Source organism: Mus pahari, chromosome 2 (genome assembly GCF_900095145.1).
Source record: "Mus pahari chromosome 2, PAHARI_EIJ_v1.1, whole genome shotgun sequence".
Lineage (NCBI taxonomy): Eukaryota > Metazoa > Chordata > Mammalia > Rodentia > Muridae > Mus > Mus pahari.
The window spans coordinates 134725492-134745042 of record NC_034591.1 but is presented as its reverse complement, the minus strand read 5'-3'; the positions used below and the strand labels follow the sequence as shown (position 1 = coordinate 134745042).

Here is a 19551-nt window from a genome sequence, read left to right as displayed (position 1 = left end):
GACAGTATAAAACATTTTACTCTGCATCACTGTACTTTGTTAGAAAGGCATAAGTGTGTTTGGTCACACCAGTTCACATGAAGAACCTGGAAGATCAATTCTCAGTCTTTGCTCTCTCTCATGTAGTAGTTGGCTACGTGGCTTTTCTCATGGCTGCTTGTGTCACGCTGAAGAGATAGGCTTCATAGATTATGCTTAAGAAGTTGTCATCATTCTGGAAAACAAAGCCAACAGGTCCAGGGACCATTACTCGAGTAGCAAATGTCAAGACTTCCTGCCTGCCTGGAGCTGAGCCGGCCTTACCCACCTCGGCTGTTTGTGCTGACAGCCAGCAGGCAGGTTGGCCTGTGTGTGTGGATGTGAAGGGGCTGGAGGCCAGGTTGGGCAGAGCTGCCCGATTTCACTGTCCATATGTGAAGGCCACGTGCTCAGAACACCCAGCACAGCCAGCAGCCCTGCCACATGGAATCCAGCTGAGCCGTGTGCAGGGTAGGCCAGGAGGAATGAGCCACACGCGGGCGGTGCCTCGGTCATTGGGTAGGAGCTGGTGAGTTGGATGGTCCTTCCTAAACACCCTCCAGGCTGCCAGGAATGTCTGTGTGTTACCCTTTCAGGCATTCACTGGGATTTTACCCAAAGCGTGGCTCATTGGTAATTTACCAAAGACAGCATGGTTCTTCCCATGACCTGTGGGAAGTCTCTGGCCTTGGCAAATGAACAGCAGTAGACAGGGAGTCTCTCAGCTCTTCTGTCTGGGTAAGGAGGGCAGGGAACGCTGGGTCTAAGCAGTGCTGTTCTTGATGAATGCTAGAGGCTTTCCCCTCCCACTCAAAGGCAATGAGGCTTCTGCAGTCACCTACAGTTTACCCCTCTGACGTATTCCCTCTCCACACCACAGTCAGTGATCTGCTCAAAGGACGAATAAAGAGGTTATTCCTACCTTTCCTACAAAGATGCCCTGAGTCACTTTTAGTAGTGTATCAGGAATACTAAATCGACACCATGGAGAAGTGTGAAACACACACAGAGACCAGAGGTCACAGGACTGAATGGCTAAGTCACAACACACAGCCCTGGGTTATGTGACCAGAGGGGAATGAGCTGAGAAAAGCAACAATCATTAAAATCTGAACTTAGGCTTACATTTTCTTTATTGTTCTGATAAGGAAATTTGCAGGCATTTATTGTCAATTCTCATGAACTTACATGCCTAGGCTAGCTTATCTGTGAGTTTCTATCTTAGTGCATATGTAAGCTTAGTGACACAATTAAACTGGGAGGCTCAATCACAGCGGACTGCGCTCTCCTTCCAAACAGACGCTCATTTCCCGTGTCATCCTTTCTGTTCTTCCTAAAACATGCTATCTTAGAAATGTTTTCAGTCGTAGGGATTAAACAGCAACTGGAGAACCAGACACAAGTCTGGCTAGTTCTCCTGCAGCAGTCCGATGCCCACACAGAGCCTGCAGACACCGTTGCGACGGCCTACCGGGATCCCTGAACATTAGCTGAAGTATCTGCTTCTCTGTGGCTTTGAGCGCTACCCTTACCAAGGCCATCATTCACTCGGGAGTGTGCTCCACTATACAATGGAACACTGATTTATAAAGTCCACACAAGGGGAGACAGAGCACAGCAGCCAAGCTCAGTGTCACACCAGACTAAACACAAGCCTTAGTTTTCTTGTCTGTGGAATCAGACAAATAGGAGGGTCTTAATTGTTATTTTTACAGATTTATTTTGTGTGAATGTGTATATGTATTTGTGTGTGTGTGTGTGCACACGCGCAGGTGTGGATACACCATGATGCGCACGTGGTGAGAAGACGACACTTAGGAATCTCTTCTTCCATATGTGGATCATCAGGCTTGGTGGCAAGCACCTTTACCTGATCTTGTTGGCCCATATAAGAGGGTTTCCTGTAAGCATTATTAAACTTAAAGTAGTGCACAGCACAGTTCACTATGAGTTACCACACGGTACAGCAGAGACATCAAGGCAGGGGCTGACAAGGCATCCTATCATTCCACCCTGTTCTCAGCAGCAGGTTTCAAAACCGTAGCTGAACTGTGTTCCCAGCAGTCATAGCTGGTACGGCTTAAGACTGCAGCTTGCCCAACATGGCTCTCTGACTATTCCCAAGCGTGAGCTCCCAGAGTGCCCTAGCCAGCTGGTCCTCCATCACATGGTCCCTTTCTTTCTGGCTGCTGGCACCTTGGAGGCCTTACTCAATTCCTTTCAAGTCATAAATCTCTTGAAGCCTTGAGAGGTCTTATCCAGTTAAGTGAGTTTAGAAGCTGTTGGGGGAGGTGGTGGCACTCTATACAGTCCAAAGTAGGCACCAGACAGCTCACTCTGTCCTGGTGCTGACTGTTAGGTCAACAGTCTTACCTGGATGAGGTTCAGCAGTGCCTCCTGGAGCTGCAGCCTGGTGAGGGGCCTGCTGGCCATGGTGGAGGACTCCCAGTTCTGCAGGGGCGGAAGGAGGCTGGAGGAGGCAGCAGGAAGTTCTTGGCCTCCTAGGGCCATGAGCCCATTATCAGTCTCCCTCAGTGGGGCACAGGTAGACTGTGTGAAAACCACAGGGTGCATGAGCAGAGAAGCCACTGCAGCAGGGACACACTGAGATGAGATGGTCTGCTCACAGCAAAGACACACACAAGGCAGGGTTAGGAAGCAACCCACAAAGTGTAGCTCCCGAGGTGAAGGGCCATGTTCACAATGTGGGGTGCTCAGTAGAAACAGCCCCAGATGCTGTGGGTGGGAAAGGCTGGCAGGCCTATTTCTGTTCTACCCTCAGTATTTTCCTCAGTGATTATTACACAGCTCTGGAGCCTCCTGCTGATGTCACGACCTCTGTGCATGAAACTAAGTCCCTGGGCGAGGGTTGAGTTTCCAGGCAACATGCATTTAGGATTGCTGGCCTTCCTTAGTCAGCATTAGCTGTCCACTGCCCCGACCTAGGTCCTATCGCCCACATGCTTGTCAGATGCACACACAGCTCCCAACCCTGGCTCTTCACGGAGCCACCTCCCCTGTCCCTAGGAGGGACTGTGATTTGTGCATCTGCCCCTGTTCCTTCTCTAATTATCTATAGAGCGCATGCCTTCTGCTTCTGGCTGTCATGGGCATGGAGTCAGGGTGAGGGTAGATCCTGGGGTGAAGAGCAAAGTCTGGGCACATGGAGTGTGGAACACTGTGACCCATCTGTCTGCTGAGTCTATATAATCCCTTGACGGGCAGGTCTAAAACCAAGTTTTCAAATGGCTTTCCCAATTACGCAAGTGACATTCTGAACTGTATCTGACTGACTCCTACAGCTGCCATGTGTCTCTAACTCAGGTAACAAAAAGGTGTCTCATTTCTCAACCTCAAAGTACTCTGAAACTCATGAGAAGAAAGTGGAGAAGCAGCGATTTACAAGTGGCTATAATTTTATCATCATCCCTTGGCATCTTTGGGGGCAGAAAATGGCCTAGAGTGAGACAGGCTGTTGTTTCTCTTAGCTTTCCCTATTTGATCTCCCAAAGAGAGGTGTTGAGAGCTGATGCTCCCAAAGGGAGGAGTCTCGACAGCAAGAAGAGCACAGCGTGGGCTGACAGAAGGCACGCTTTCCTTATTTGGTCCCTGGCATTTGTGAGAATTGAAAACAAAGAGAATTGTATATGTAGAAATTTAAGTCTGATTATTAACCCTGATTTTCTGATTCCAAATCAACAAAGAGAAATGAAAAACAGACATTTAGAACGGGATCAATACTGTCTCGCAGTGAGCGAGGGGACACAGCCTCGGTTTCCCGCGGAAGGCACTTGCGCCTGGGATTTAATAAAAAGGAACACCTTGACATGGTCACACACCCAGACACATACAGTGTATGCACAAGGCCTTTGTTTTAAAAATCATGAACAATTTCTGAGGACCTACTCTGAGCTACGTAATAAAAAAAGATTAAGAGTTTTAAATAAATAAAATATAAATAAAATAAGTATGAGGACCATTCCAATCTTTAAAGGCAGCATGTTTTCAGTCACTCCATGGTAAACCAAGGGAAACAGACCTGGGCAGACCTTCAGATGCCATTACAGGCAGCCGGTCAACAGATCCTGGCTCACTATCCCAGAAGCTGATGGGCAGAGACAACATCCTCCCAGAAAGATACACTATTTCTAGCAATCACACTATGTTCCCTTCTCTGGCAGCTTGTGGGTGGTGCACTTGTTCCTGCCTGGTCTTCACAATACTGTGCACCTAGAAGGCAATACAAACAATAGTATCTTTTCTGTTATTTCTATTTACTTCAAGAACCTACAAGATCATTGACTGTGTAGAAACATGGCTACTAACATGTAGGAAGCACTCAAAATCATACACCGAGCCAATGCACAAACAATAACCAACCATAGGGTGGAAACCAGGAATTAGCCAGATGTTTGCATCCTAAAATGTTAGAGACAACTGCCATGGGTCTTCATAGTCTAAGACTAGGTGTTTTTCCACCTCTGGGCTGGTCTTCAGGCCTTATGACATGTTAACTCTACAAACTACCTCTAAATGGCAGAGGAGCAGCAGGCAGACTGTAAGCACATAGAAGCATCTCTATGCCAGCAAAAAGACAAGGTGAAAGCCAGACACCCAGGGGCTTCGTGTAGCTATTTTAATGGGGACCCATGTGATACATGTTCCCTGTAGCCCAGCAACCAGCTGCAGATCCCACTGCAGTTCTTTAGCAGCCTTCTCCCCAGTACATATTTACCTGCAGAAGAGGAGCCTGGTTCTCCATGCTTGCTGTCTTGCTGACCCAGGCTTCCAAGGGCTTTTCTGTCCCTGATCCCTGGGCTGACACAGGGAACCTGGCTGCCAAGGCTGGTCGGGGGGCAGCCTGCTGCTCCTGGTGTATTATCTGGAGCTTCCTTAGCAGCTCCTGTGTAGGGAGCACGGTGGGGCTGCTCTCCTGGCTGCCAGAGAGGGACACCGCATGTGCAGGCAGTGCACCCTGCTCCTTCCTGAGAGCTTGGTGTCCTGGGACAGGAGGTGGAAGGGGGCCACTGAAATACAGCCGCTGTGACTGGGCCACACTCTGGCCCGGAGCCACCTGAGTGGCCACAGCCAGACCGGTAGGCGCACAGGGGCTATACTTATGCACTGCCTCAGGGGCACCTTGAAGCTGCTCTAATAGCTTGTGGCTTCTGCAAGTGCTCTGTGTGCAGTGTGCAGCCCTGCCATTCCAGGGGGACCCCCGCTGGACAGGACCGGGGAGAAGTTCCCCTGCAGGACTGGGGCTGCCACTTTGGCAGGGCCACTGTTCAAGGTGCTGAGGCAGGGGGTGCAGCCCCGGGCTCCCGAGCATTAGTTTCTGAATGGCTGGGCAGAGCTGCTTCTCCACAGGGAGTGGGAGCTTCCTGGGTTCCTCACAGGACAGGGAGCATGCGACCCCGTGATGAACTGGAAGCGTCTCTTGTTGCTGCTGGTGGTGATGGTGGTGGTGGTGGTGGTGGTGGGCAAATGTCTGGGAGGGCTTTACAGTTTCCTGACAAGGACCTTTGTCTTGTTTCCCAAATAGCGCTGTCAAAGATAAGTGTTGAGGCTCAGGGTCCAAGGTCTGAGGGAAAAAAAAGATATCCCAAAATAGGTTCCCATCGTTTAGTTGTGTGTGTGTGGGAAGGCCGTGAAGCACAGCTCAGCTAACCGATGGCTTCCTCTAGTCACAAAGGGTTGCTGACAGAGCTGAAATGTATTACCTTGAAAGCCTAAGACCTTTGAAATGTCTAACATCTTCTCAGCATCCTCCTCCCTGCCCCAGGACTGTTGTTATACCACAGTATCTGGTCTGCTGATAAAGCATGCATGAGGTAGGTCCTTGAGGGGTCTGCAGCTCACATCACAGATCAGGGTGTACCATTACACAGTAGAAGACTGCATGTCTTCATGGTAACCCATCCCTGCAGCCAGGGTCCATCTAGGGATGCTGAGAACAAGACATGCTGAAAATAGAAGAATGTAGGAGCGCAGGGTCTGGCTGCTTTCCATACAACTATAGAAAGCCAAGGTTAGCGAGAAATGTGTATTCTAATCTAGTGTGCAAGGACCAGGTCTATGCAATGCCTTTGCCTGGCTGCTGCACCGCTTGGGCCCTGTTGCTCCTGAGCCCTTCTGCACGTTCTGCTTGACAACATAAGCTCCCTTCCAGAGCTGCTTGATTTCTCTACTAAAATGAAATAAAACACTCTCCTGGAAAGCAATGAAACGCTAAAATAAGTTAGAAAATACTTCCTTATTTTTTTCAGAATTCAAAACATGATTTACATTAGTCAGTCATTTTATATCTTTTGGCTCGTGCTCATTTTTGGAATTTATTTAACCCAATTCCTTGAAAAATACCTCTTTACTTAGGAATAACTTTGATGAAAGAACAGACATATTTCCTTTACGATCAGGGCCCTGCTAATCACAGATTTTGTCTCAGCTGTACTGTTCTGAATAGCACACAGCACACATACCACCACAGGCCTGTGGGGCTTAGACTATTCCCTGGCCCAGCGCTAACCCAGAGCAGGCACTCCAAGCTGCACGCAGTGCCTGGCATTGCTCCTGGTACAGAGCAGTGTTCAAAACTGTTACATTGTATTGTGCTGCCATGATGGCTCCTCCTCCAGTGGCCTGGGAAGTCACCCATCCTAGAAGAACACAGACCCAGTGGCTTATGAGTCTGTGTCTGCTGACACTTGTCATGAGCCATGAGCACAACACGTGGTAAGTGTGACAGTACCCAGGAGGAGTGTCAGTGCTACACAGTATGGATGAACAGTGCAGCAAGACCCTGCCTTTCTCCACTGACCTTCAGTGTCCTTCAGCACTGGCCAGCCCTCCCTGGAGTGCGCGGGCAAAGCTCTTTGAGAACCCTAGTGAGGCTGCAGATAAAGGCAGAGGGTTTCCTGGTCTGCAGTCACTCAGGTTCCAGGCTCAGACTGTGAGGTCTGGAGCTGGGAGCCTCGGTGAGAGAGGCCGTGGGACATTTGTCTTTCTGGGGCTGGCCTGCCTTACTCAGGAGTACCTTTCCTGGTTCTCCCCATTTACCTACACATTTCATGATTTCATTTCTCTTTATAGCTGAATTGTACTCCACAGTGCATATGCACCATGTTTTCATCATCCACTCGTCATTTAGGATGTTTTTATTCCCAAGCCATTGTGAAAAGACTGGCATGACAGGAACACAAGGCAGGCTGGCATGGAGGGGCGATCTCATGATGCCTCACTCCTGGACAGACAACTACAGCAAATGAGATCTGAGAGCAGGAAAATGTCTTCCCCAGGGGAGAGCACACCGATTGGTTATCTGACACCAATGACCACCCTGATGATGAGTACATACAAGCAACACTGTACACCTAACTGATCGCCTGGACTGAACAAGTTGTATTTATATATTTAGGAATATATAATATTTAGGAGTTAAAGAAATATAGGCCATGAAGGAGAAGGCACAGGGAACTTATGAGAGAAGGTTTGGAGGGAGGACGGAGAGGGGGGAATTATGTAATCAGATTTTCATTTCAAAAATAAAACATGTTTTAAAAAGAAAACAAACCAAAATTCGCGGATTCCTACCTTACTGGGAGTGGGTCCTTGCAGCCTCTGGCTGCTGCTGGGTCTCACGGGGACAGGTTTGATAAGTTTAGGGTTGTCACAGATGGCAGAGGAACTGGTCATCTGTTTTGGCTCGGAACAGGTCTTACACTGGAATGGAAAAACTCAAATACTTCATTTTTGATGTTAATAAGAGAAGCAACTGTGTTTTTACCCCCGCTCCTGCTTATCTAATTGGTAAATGGCTATTTTAAAATACAGTTCTGATGGGAACTATATTTGAGTAGAAACCAAGTACAAATTTGCTTTTGTGTGTAATTCAGTGCCCTGAAATACCACCACTCACATCAGGCACCCCAGGACCCACATGCTGCTGGATAGCTGGGAGGCTATGTGTTTACTTCAGATGACATAAGCTAAAAACAAGCAGGCTAACGAGTTTCAAAGCTAAGCAATCACAGATATAACCTATCTAGAGTATGGGGAACTGCCGAAAGTATTTAACCCAAGAACCTAAACCTTTTTGGTCTAAAATGTACAGCTGTCTCAAACCACCGATTTAAAAATTGCTAACACCATCTTTATTTAATAGATGACTTCGTGCATAAACAGGATAATTTAAATGAAGTGTTCGGTGCCACTCACTACAAATTAGAATGTCATAAACAGACGAGACAAGCCTCATCATTTCAAATATGGACTCATTCTCACCTGTTAATCTAGCCAACCATGCAACTGCTAACAGTAAGATTCATAACACAGGCGCCTAGCAATACTGCCGGGGCTTATTTTGTTAAAACATACGGCACAACAGGGCCATGCACACTGTGGACTCTGTAGCATTTGCTTCAGCTGCCCAGGCAAGGCCTTGGTCTTGAAAGCACTGTCACCACACCCCAAAAACCATGAGAGAGGCATTGTCTCAAACCTCAGGAGCCCTCAGTACCCAAGGGGCACATCCTCTCACTAGGAAACAGGCCTGGGGCTGGCTGTCCCTGTGTGCACCTGTGTGTTAGATCTTCTATACAAAACTCTAAACTTCAATTCCAGAGACCTCTGTCAACTCTTTGGCATTATTTTTTTGTTTTTGTTTTTAATTGGATATTTTCTTTATTTACATTCCAAATGTTATCCCCTTTCCCAGTTTCCCCCCTCCTGGAAACACCCAATCCCATCCTCCCTCCCCCTGCTTCTATGAGGGTGTTCCTCCACCCACCCACCCACCCACTCCCGCCTCCTCACCCTTGATTCCCCTACACTGGAGCATCTATCTAGCTTTCATAGGACCAAGGACCTCTCCTCCCATTGATGCCTGACAAGGCCATCCTCTACTACATATGCAGCTGGAGCCATGTGTACTCCTTGGTTAATGGCTTAGTCCCTGGAGGTCTGATTGGCTGATATTACTGTTCTTCCTATGGAGTTGCAAATGTAACTACCCCTTCAACTCCTTCAGTCCTTTCTCTAACTCCTCCACTGGGGACCCTGTGCTCAGTCCAATGGTTGGCTGCGAGCATCCGCCTCTGTATTTGTAAGGTTCTGACAGGTCCTCTCGGGAGACAGCCATATCAGGCTTCTTTCAGCACTTCTTGGCATCCACAATAGTGTCTGGGTTTGGTAACTAACTGTATATGGGATGAATCCCCAGGTGGGACAGTCTCTGGGTGGCCTTTCTCTGCTCCACTTTTTGTCTTCATATTTGCTCCTGTAAGTATTTTGTTTCCCTTCTAAGAAGGACCAAAGCACTCACCCAAATATTCAAGATAAAATACACAGACCACACGAAGCTCAGCAAGAAGAAAGACTGAAGTGTGGGTGCTTTGGCATTAGGCATTAGTACTGAAGAGAGTATGGAACTGCTGTTAAATCATGAAGTGTTATCTTTGCATTCTTCTCATGAGTGGTCATGATAGGTGGTGTCACTGCATGGACTGTCTTCCCAAGAGCAGTGCAGGCAAGGCGAGGCCAGAACAGTAAGATACACAGGCGTATGACATGCCGGCCAGAGGTGCTAACCCCTCCTGCTGCTTACAAGGAGGTGGACATGAATTCTACAGAATGACTTCATTTTAAGCAAGGAAACAGACTTTTCTCACCTTTCTTATGCACTGAGGCGTAGTTTTGCATCTTGTATATATCACTCCTTAGATCTTTTTCCCTTTTTCTTTTTCAAACAGTGTCACTACATATCCCAGTCTAGACTCAAAATGATAACTCTAATCATCAGGGTAATGCTAATCAAAGTTACAGTGGGATCTCATATCACTCCAGGTGGAATGTGCACTCTCAAAAAGGCAAAAGAGGCCTGGAGAGATGGCTCAAAGGTAGGAGCAGTTGTTGCTCTTCCAGAGGACCCAGCTTTGGTTCCCAGCTTTCACAACCCCAGTTCCAGGAGATCTGATGCCTGCTTCTGACTTCTGTGGGCACTGGGCCCACATGTGCACACACATAAAATAAAAATAATTTTTTAAAAAGGCAAGAGATAACAAAGTGTTGGGGCTGCTGTAGAACAACAGAACCCTGGCACAGTACAGTTGGCAATTTGTGTAGACTGTTACTTTCAAAGTTCCTCAAAAATATAAAAATGTAACTACCAGAAGATCTACTAATCCTACTTTGGGCACATAACTACAGGGTATGAAACCATTATGTCCAAGAGACATCTGTATTTCCATGTTCATAGAAGCATCATTTATAACAGCCAAGACATGGCTCAATTAAATGTGTGACTATGGGTTGACTGATAAATAAAATCACACAAACACACATACACACACACATACACACACACACACACACACACACACTCACATGCATGGGATATTTAATTTTCAAAAAAGAAAAAAAGTAGTTCTGCCACCACACGAGGATAAAACTGGAGGATACAGTGTTGAGTCAACCCAGCACAGAAAGACACGGGTCACGTGACATCACTTCTATGTGGACTCTAGAAAAGCAGAATTCCAAGGGCGGAGAGCATGGTGGCCGTCAGAGGCGTGGGTGCAGGCTATTGTGGGGATGTTCATAAGGCACCAGACAGGACAGGAAATTCACAGGATCCACACACACAACAGTGACTACAGCTGATAACAGCATCTGTGAGAGGTGCTGAGAGCTGAGTTTAAGTGTTCTCACCACAAGAATGCTAAGCATGTAAGCACTAATAGTGTAAGGTAATGCTAAGCATGTAAGCACTAATAGTGTAAGGTAATGCTAAGCATGTAAGGTAAGTAAGTATGTGTTCCTTCACTTCACTTAGCCACTCCACAACATATATGTATCAAAACCTCATTTTGTATGCCTTCATTTATATACATTTGACTTTTTAATTGAAATTTAAAAAATAATTTAAAAATAAAACTGAACTCCCCACCACATTCCAGAGTCAAAAAGAATTTCAGAAGTCTTTGTTTAATTCTTATCAAGAGACATGGGATTCTTTTACAACATCTCCACTATGCCTCTTTAAACATGTCCAAAAATGGAGATGCACTTCACAAGAAGAATTCTAAGGAAAAAAAATCCTGTGTTTTCTATTACTATTTCCATTTCCCACTTCTTCATACCAGACCTATTTTACCAATGGTCTGCACACTGTCTGCGTGCGTCTAACATACCTACATGCACACAGGAGAGGTGACAGCACAGACGGGACAGGGCCTATTCAATACGACTGATGCTGATCCTAACAGGAGAGCCTTCCATTCATCCAGCTGTGGAGGTTGGGCATGGCACCGTGATGAAGGGTTGGAGATGGACGGTGAAAGGCTCATCTTGTTTGGATGGGTGCAGAAGGGGAGGAAAGGTGGGAAGCTGCTTTCAGGAAGCAATGCTAGGCACTCGCATTCCAATCTTAGAGAATACCGCAAAGACCATGTGATGGAAAGTCTGAAGACCCCAGAGCTCACTACCAAGAAGAGTGCACAGAGGGAGTATTATCAGGTGGCACCTATGACATGACTAGTGGGAGAGAGGGGCCTGGCCGCCGGCCACCTGAGTTTAATGCCTAGGATTGTCAATGTCCTTAGCTTGTTCCCAGAACCCACAACCCACAGAGCAGAGGAACCTTACTTTTAAATGCTGTCCTCTGACCTTCACATGTGAACTGTGGCTTGTTTGTGACTGTGTGTGCGTGTGTGTGTGTGTGTGTGTGTGTGTGTGTGTGTGTGTGTGTATGCACACATGTATGTGCTCCAGTACTCAATTAAATATCAGAGTCAGAGGCAGGTTTAGTGTCTGAGTACTTTCAAAACAAGACAGCAATAGCTTATTTTTGGTAGAATTGGTCCACACTGTCTCTCTCATCGTCACCATGGCATCATGGATTATTACCTAACTCCACACCCAGCACTGTCTGCACTGCTGCTAGGTTCTCACAGCACTCTTGTAAGCTGGCTGCAGGGCCCACTACCTAGGATCCCATTTGCCCAGCAAACAGAAGCATCTTCAAAAAGCATTGAATTGCCCAGGGCAACAGAGGTGCTACTGCTCCTGGGTGCCAAGCATTTCTCAACCCGTTCAGGGAGTCAGGGGTCTGTAGTTTTTATTTGACAAAACATGAACTCATTTTGCTATCTCTACTTAATAATTAGGATGCAACTTTAATTTAGTTTGATTTTCTTCTCTAATGTCAAGGCTTGATTCCAGGTACACTAATGTAATTTTTTCATTTATTGTATCTGTAACAGCTGAAAAAGTATAAAGCCAATATTCCTACTAATAACAAGACCACTGAATAAGTTCCTAATTTGTTGTTCTTCTCATTGTTAAAGTCTCATCATTGAAGGCATGACTTTTCTAACTGTGTCAAAATGTAATATTTAGGTACATTTTCTTAATTTTTTACCCAGTTTCCAAATCAAAGATTTTTTTTCTTATTTTTATTTTATTTTGCTCATTTTTCAGAGAGTGTTAATCTTTTATATTTCAATTTTTAGGAATCTCAACCCATTCCTAGTTTTTAGATGTGAACACTTCTCATTTGTTATAAAATGTAATTTTGTTTGTTTTTTAATTTGCAAAATGTTAATTTTTATGTGGTTAAAAATTAATTGCGTCCCCAATGGAGGAGCTAGAGAAAGTACCCAAGGACCTGAAGGGGGCTGCAACCCTGTAGGTGGAACAACAATATGAACTAACCAGTACCCCCTGAGTTTGTGTCTCTAGCTGCATATGTAGCAGAAGATGGCCTAATCGGCCATCACTAGGAAGAGAGGCCCCTTGGTCTTGCAAACTATATGACACAGCACAAGGTAAGGCCTGGGCCAAGTAGTGGGAGTGGGTGGGTAGGGGAGCAGAGGTGGGGGGAGGGGTTTAGGAAACTTACGGGATAGCATTTGAAATGTAAATAAAAAAAAAGTAATTGAAAAAAAAAGTACATAAATCTAAAAAAAAAAAAAAGAATTAAAAGGGGAAAAAATTAATTGCTTTTGAGTTTTAAGGTTTTGAGTTAGGAAGATTTCTTTTCTAGATTGCAAAGAGGTCCAAGTACATTTTCTTCTGGAACCTGAATTTTCTAACATATGTGACATTTATCCTGGGGTTTAGTCTGAGGTACAGTTTGAATTCTGTACTTTTTCAAATGGGCACGGGTTGACTTGACACTCTTTAATTAAGAATCCATTTGTCTAACTGACCTGAAACAGTTCTTTATTACACCATAAACTTGATCTATGACTACATCTAATTCTGACTCACCTATCCTGTTGGTCCATCCGGCTACTATGTATGAACACCAACAGTCAACAGTGCCCTACAGTCCACAGTGCCGTACGGTCCACAGTGCCGTACGGTCCACAGTGCCGTACGGTCCACAGTGCCGTACAATCGACAGTGCCATAAAGTCCACAGTGCCCTACAGTCCACAGTGCCGTACGGTCCACAGTGCGGTACAGTTCATAACCAACCTCAAGCATCAAGCAAAGCCCACTTCACGGCCCCTACCCCACCTCCTGTAACAGGGCAGTGTTCACAGCCCAAGGCCACTACTCTTTCTTGTCTATTCCCCTTATAATCAGCTTGTCTGCTCAATAAACAGGAGAAGAAAACAGCAGCATTTCTTTAAAATTATCTCAAATATACAGACTCAAGGAGAAATGACACCTTTACATTCAATCATTCTCACATACACACACACACACCCCTCTCCTTAGCTAACACATATATGTTAGAACAGGGCATATACTTCTGTCTGTTCAAGTCTACTTTTATGCCTTTTGTTTTGACTAATACTTTTTAAATTACCACAGCGCGTGTGTGGAGTTCAGAAGAGGAGACCTTGTGGAACTTGGTTCTGTCCTTCTACCATGTGGGTCCCAAGGTGGATCAAACTCAGATCATGAAGCTTGGTGGCAGGTGTCCTACCAAGCAATGCTGCTGGGCTCATGCTTTGAGTTATGAAATACTTCATTATGTAGTCCAGGCTAGTCTGAAACTCACCATCCTCCTGTTTCAGCTTCCCTAATGCTGGGATTACACCCACCAATGAACACATGAATTTGGTCTACCTATTGCCACTGTAAGTTAGGAGGCCCTCTAACTGGACACGATTTGTATGCAGGCCACTGATTTCTTAGGCTCCCTCTACATCCTGCTCTGCTGATTTCACCTGCTGTCCTCAGCAACTGGCTTTGCCACCGTAGTATCACCATAAGGAAGAGGAGACTCACCTTAGTGTACTCATCCTTGGCCTTGGTGAGCATCTGCAGGATATCTACTTCTTGGCCCTCCCCTGAACTCAAGGTCACTGGAGAGGATCCGGCTCCCGCTCCAGCTCCATGACAGGCTTTCAACTGTTCACTCTGAGTGAGGCTAGAAAAACGGGAAGCTGCGATTCAGGAAACTAAAGTCAAAAGCGATGCTATTTATCACTCCAACTCTCTCCCAAAGGTTTTCATCCCACTACAACCATCTTAGTACGGCTTAAGCATTTGAAACAGAAAATGAGAGAAGAGGTCCTGAGTCAACAGGCCACATATGCAAATCCAGGGTAGGAGTCAGGAAGCTATGTCCCGATAACTCTAGCCTGCTCTACCTGTTCTAATAAAGAGACTAACAAACACAGGCCCGCCTGCTCACTGCTGGACACCGCAGTCGTGGCGGCTGCGGACTGTGGAGGAAGCCTTGTACAGAGCATTCAACAGGGACCATCACTATGGCACAGGGATTCCTTTCCTTCCAGAGGGCTGTGAGGTCAAGCAAGGCGGACTGCAGCGCCACAGACCCTGGCAATTCGGAAATAACGAAAAGGTCCCATTCTAACTCTGACTTCATGGTCCCAAATGCTACAGAAAAAAAATGTTTCCCTGTAGCATTTAAGTCCTTTTCTTTGTGTGCTTTGATTTTTCAGCTCAAATTCTTACGTTAACTATGAAGATAATGGTGAAGTACGACCTGCGAAGTTACCACAGATTTCCTCCTAACTAGAGACCGCACCTGAATCCACACAGATCAACTGCTCCCTGCTCCCCGCAATCAGTGAGGCACTCAGTGCAGACCACCACCAGGCTTACCATGACCTGTTGGCTGAGTTACAGGGTATTTTTTAAATCCATATGAAATCCTGCTATTATTGTCCCTTGCACAATTTACAACACCATGAAATGTTTAAGGAACTAGTTGTTATGGTGGTAAATACCAGTTTGAACACACTTAATCACCATCTGGGGCTTGAGCTGGTTGCCTAAAATTAGCTCTCACAAGCGGGAGTTTCAGGAGTCAGTTTTATTTATAAAAATGTGTTCCCTGGTTTTTATTTTCTTGTGGGGGTCACTTTTTTCATTTCATTGCCCTGGGATGTAGAAACGAATACTGGTTCTTTGCAGGAAGAGCATCTCCTCCTCATGGGGAATAGCTATCCTAAACAGAGACCCAGCTTCATTAGAAAACTCGATTAATTCTGATGACCTTGGCTGTTTTCATAAACAGCAGCAACACCGAGCAGCCAGGTCGAAACTGGTCAGAGCCCACCAATCAATCACACCTGAGCCTCCCTGTGATGCAGCTGAGGAAGCCTAAGTCAGAGAGCACCTGGGAACAGCATTGAGAAAGAGACTAAAAAGGGGTGGAGTGGGGGGGGGGGGGGGGGATGCCTAGATGGAGGAGGGGGAGCGATATGATTAATTGTATACGGACTGCTAAAGTAACATGAAATGATTCGGACTTTCCCAGCGAGGGGAACTGAAGAGGATTCTAGGCCTTGGTGTTTGAGGTATCTGGGAATTCTGAGTGACAAGCACAGTTTAGAAGGAAGTGGAGGGCATCAAAGGCTCTGGGCAGCCTTTCAGGGTGACCCTGCATGTTCATTTTACTGACGGACACATAACTTTCCAGAGAAAATACTACTTATTTACAAATGAAAAAAATGCCAAAGAAAACCACCCCGTGGAACAGCTCACAGCACATGGAGAGAACAATAAGCCACAGAAGCTGAGGGTGGCCCTGCAGAGAGCAAGGCAAACTGTTTCTTACTCTTTCTTATTCTTTCTTATGCTAAGCAATGACAGAGTCTGGAGGGGGTGGGGGGTCCTGTGAGGATGACAGCTGAGATCCACTTCCTGCTAGTGTTGATTCACACATTTAGAAATACAAGCCACAGTGCCAGCTCCTAGGACACGATAGGCTTTTTAATACTTACTTTTTCATTAGTTTTGCAATTCTCTGGCACTCTTCCTTATCATAAAACCAAATTCCATAAATGGACACTGGGGAAAAACACATCAACAAGCCGTAAGCATCCTGAAAGCACACAATGGAAGGAAATCCCCTTTCTGTCTTAAAGGAAAATCCATAATAATCAGTCACAGTGAATTCATTCGAGTGATTATTAAATAGATGAAAGCAGCCATTGGAGTCAGAGCCAGGGCTACATGAGACCCCGTGCCAAGGGAAAAGCATGTGCTGTTAGAAGCGCTGCTGAGTGGCCTACACCCTGAAGCCTGCCTGCTTCACTGCCTCTACCCAACAGGCAGTTGGTGAATGCTTCTTAAACAAGCGGCTACAGATTGAAAACGAGATCAGGATTCTAAACTTCTTGGCTTTGAGACTTCATTGTTTCTATATTCCATTTGCACATTTCACAAACACATTTCATCTTTATTTTTAAATATTCAGAAACCTGATGCTCATAATATGCCTAGAAACCTCCTTCTCTCTCCTTCTCCAAGGAATATGTTAACTGAAAAATTGGCTATGAGTTATTAGGATAGGAAACTAGAAAAATATAATTTTAATAATCAATTTCACTTTAAAATGTCTGTACAGAAAACTTACAAATGTTGGAAGGTTAGGTATGATGATGGTGTAACCATTTAGCAAGGAATGGAAAAAATACAGTTGTGGTTTATTTTAATCATTTTTCAAATAAGCTGTCTATTAAATTTAGTATGTATCTAGCTCTATCAATTCTGCTGTGCAGGTTAAGACAGTTGCAGGATACATTTGTGAGTATCTAGTTTAGGTCCTGGTCACATATGCAAATAATCACATAAATAACACATGAACTACATGAGCACTAAACAAAACTTCACTGAAAACAGCAGCAATATTATGACGGAGCAATGAAAATTAGCAAAAGGCAGTTGAAAGGAAAACACCAAATCAGACCTTCAAAGCAGGGAGCTGTTCTGCATGAAGACAGCTCTGACAGGCTCACAACAGCTTTTTCTCCTCACGTGTCTCACCAAGGCCCAGGATAGGACTAATAGAGATAGCCAAATGTATAGGACATGTCTTTCAATGCTATTTTAAGCAGGTATCAAAAAGAAACTTTATGAATCCAAACCACCAACTTGCCAAAAGTCATTTTTGAGACTTTAAAACTTCATTTTGTACCGATCAAGGGCATGCAGAATCTTTTTTTTTTTTTTTTGTAAATGCTCCTAGCCCCTGGTTCATCTCTCCAGCCCCTGCATGCAGAACCATTGTCTCAGACACCTACACATGAGGAGGGCGAAGGGAGATGATGGCCAAGCTTTCTCAACCTGGTTACTCTCACAGTGAAATACACACATCCATCCTAGGGGTTCTGACAAGAGGAAATGAGAACCCCGATGTCCTCAAACCAGTGTGCGGTGAGCAGCACGTGCGCAGCACACACAACCCTGCATCAAGACTAAATGTGTGCGGCATCCTGGAGTTAAGGGCACTTCCCACTTGCTTCCCACAGACTCCTGACCTCTGTTCTTGTAAGGTCAGGCTGGATCACCAGCACTCAGCCCTGTGAGGAATCTGAGTTGGCTTTTTTGTTGTTGTTGTTGTCTTAGTCACAATAGGTCTTTGGATGATTCAACCATAGTGAAAGCTTTCCTTCTTTGGAGACTTAGTTTTCTAAAATAGCAGGTCAAGAACCTATAGTGCAACCAGACACTGAAGCCTAGCAGCTGAGAAGGTGGCACTGGTGTCTTACCAGGAAACTACACTAACAAGCATTTGGGTGTCATTCTTCTTCCTGTATGACATCTGACATAAGGAACTTGAGTTCCATAAGGGCAGGATACCAAGGAGCTGTTGGCACAAACAAAAGCCTTTTGACATCTTCATTACCATGAGATGCTGACACACAGGTTTAGGGCAGAAAAACAACATAAAACTCAAGTGTTAAAGCAGAATGAAGGAATACTGGGTTTGTCATTGTTATTTAGAACCTCATGGAGATTTATCTATGAGGCAATATGGTTTTTAACATTCACATGGGATCATTTGAAACAGCTCTTTTTATCTAGTTAATATTTAACTTGAACATAAGGCTTAAATAGGCAGGGAGAGGGACAGCTAAAGCACACAGTTCCCAGCATTCCTGGCTACTAAAAGGAGCACCAAGATAGAGGACTGGGCCTGCACTTTCTCTCCTTAAAATAGTTTCGCAGCTCAGCAGCACCGTGAATCCATGGAAGTACACATTCCAGCTCAAGTCGTCCATGTCGTGGGCCCAGGCCCCCACCTCCACCAGGCCTATCACCCTTCCACACAAGAGGCTGTGCCAGACAGCCTGTGCTGATATACAAAGACCAGAGCTCATCAAGCCTTCAGGAGGTGACGAGCTGACAGGCTGACAGAAGCCATTTGGTTCACATTTCCATCCAAGGGCTCCACTGGGGAAGGGCTTGTCTCCGCATAGGTCTGAACACAGCAGCAAAGTCAGAACGATGATGCAGCAGAGAAGAACCAAGAAAGGAGGAGTGTGTTCAGAATTCCAAATCTGAAAGCAGAAGCTCGGATTCAGAGCTGAGTGACAGGGCCACATGAGACTTTATGGACTTCAAATGTGGTCACAGAGATCGTTTGTGAGTTTTAAAAAGTACAAGGAAAAATTACAAGTGGGATATTTGTTCAGTTGTGAAGTCAGCTGTTGGTACCCAACTGGAAGTCACAATGATTCGGGCCTTCGTTCAGCCATCCACACCCCCATACCAGCCCCTCTCCAGTCACACGTCTGAGGAAACAGAGAGGAAGTTCAAGGGAAAGGTGGTACATGAAGCTCATCTCAACTGTTTCTACATTTCTCCTGGAGGTAAGAAACCCAAAGAGGAGTGGAGAAAAAGACAAGTGAGGTGAGAGCTACCCTAGAAAGTAGGAGTTTAGAAGGTTCCCCCGCCACACGCTCCGGCATGGTTATGCAAGCCCTGTGTTTAATTGGAACTTCTCGTTGCATGGTTGTAATGTTCTGGCATTACCCTTTCCATGATGCCATGTCTGGACCATTCTCCATAGAATAGCCTTTCCGTGGTGACATATCCATCTTCTCTTGTTCTTCCAATTCCTTAAGAAAGACCGAGGGGAGCAGTATTTCCATATTCTCTTCCGTATCTAGGGTTTGTGAGCCCCTATGGACAAGTGTGAGTGAGCTGACTGCTAGGGAAGGGCAGCAATTCTTCTTCAGTTTCTTCTGTGGGAAACTTGACAACCAATCAAGTGGACACTTGATTGAAATGGGCCAAGTAAGTGGTCATCCGAGGCAGGACCAAT

The 19551-nt window shown here is 45.6% G+C and overlaps 1 protein-coding gene across 4 annotated transcripts in view; it reads right to left on the bottom strand.

The window, feature by feature from the left end:
• Window positions 1-19551, bottom strand: part of Dcp1b (decapping mRNA 1B) — a 40712-nt gene continuing 21161 nt past the window's right edge. Inside the window, exons 4-9 of one of the 4 annotated variants that reach the window (XR_003843264.1) lie at window positions 16223-16289; window positions 14256-14397; window positions 7609-7737; window positions 4754-5599; window positions 2392-4248; window positions 1-214 (exon numbers count right to left, since the gene is read on the bottom strand). Coding sequence is in view for 3 of the 4 variants with exons in the window: in XM_029535131.1 (XP_029390991.1) it covers window positions 134-214; window positions 2392-2637; window positions 4754-5599; window positions 7609-7737; window positions 14256-14397; window positions 16223-16289 (1511 nt within the window). In the remaining variant the exon portion in view is untranslated. The remainder of the gene's footprint in view (window positions 215-2391; window positions 4249-4753; window positions 5600-7608; window positions 7738-14255; window positions 14398-16222; window positions 16290-19551) is intronic. The other 3 variants (XM_021191464.1, XM_029535131.1, XM_021191465.2) reach the window with 3 other exon arrangements.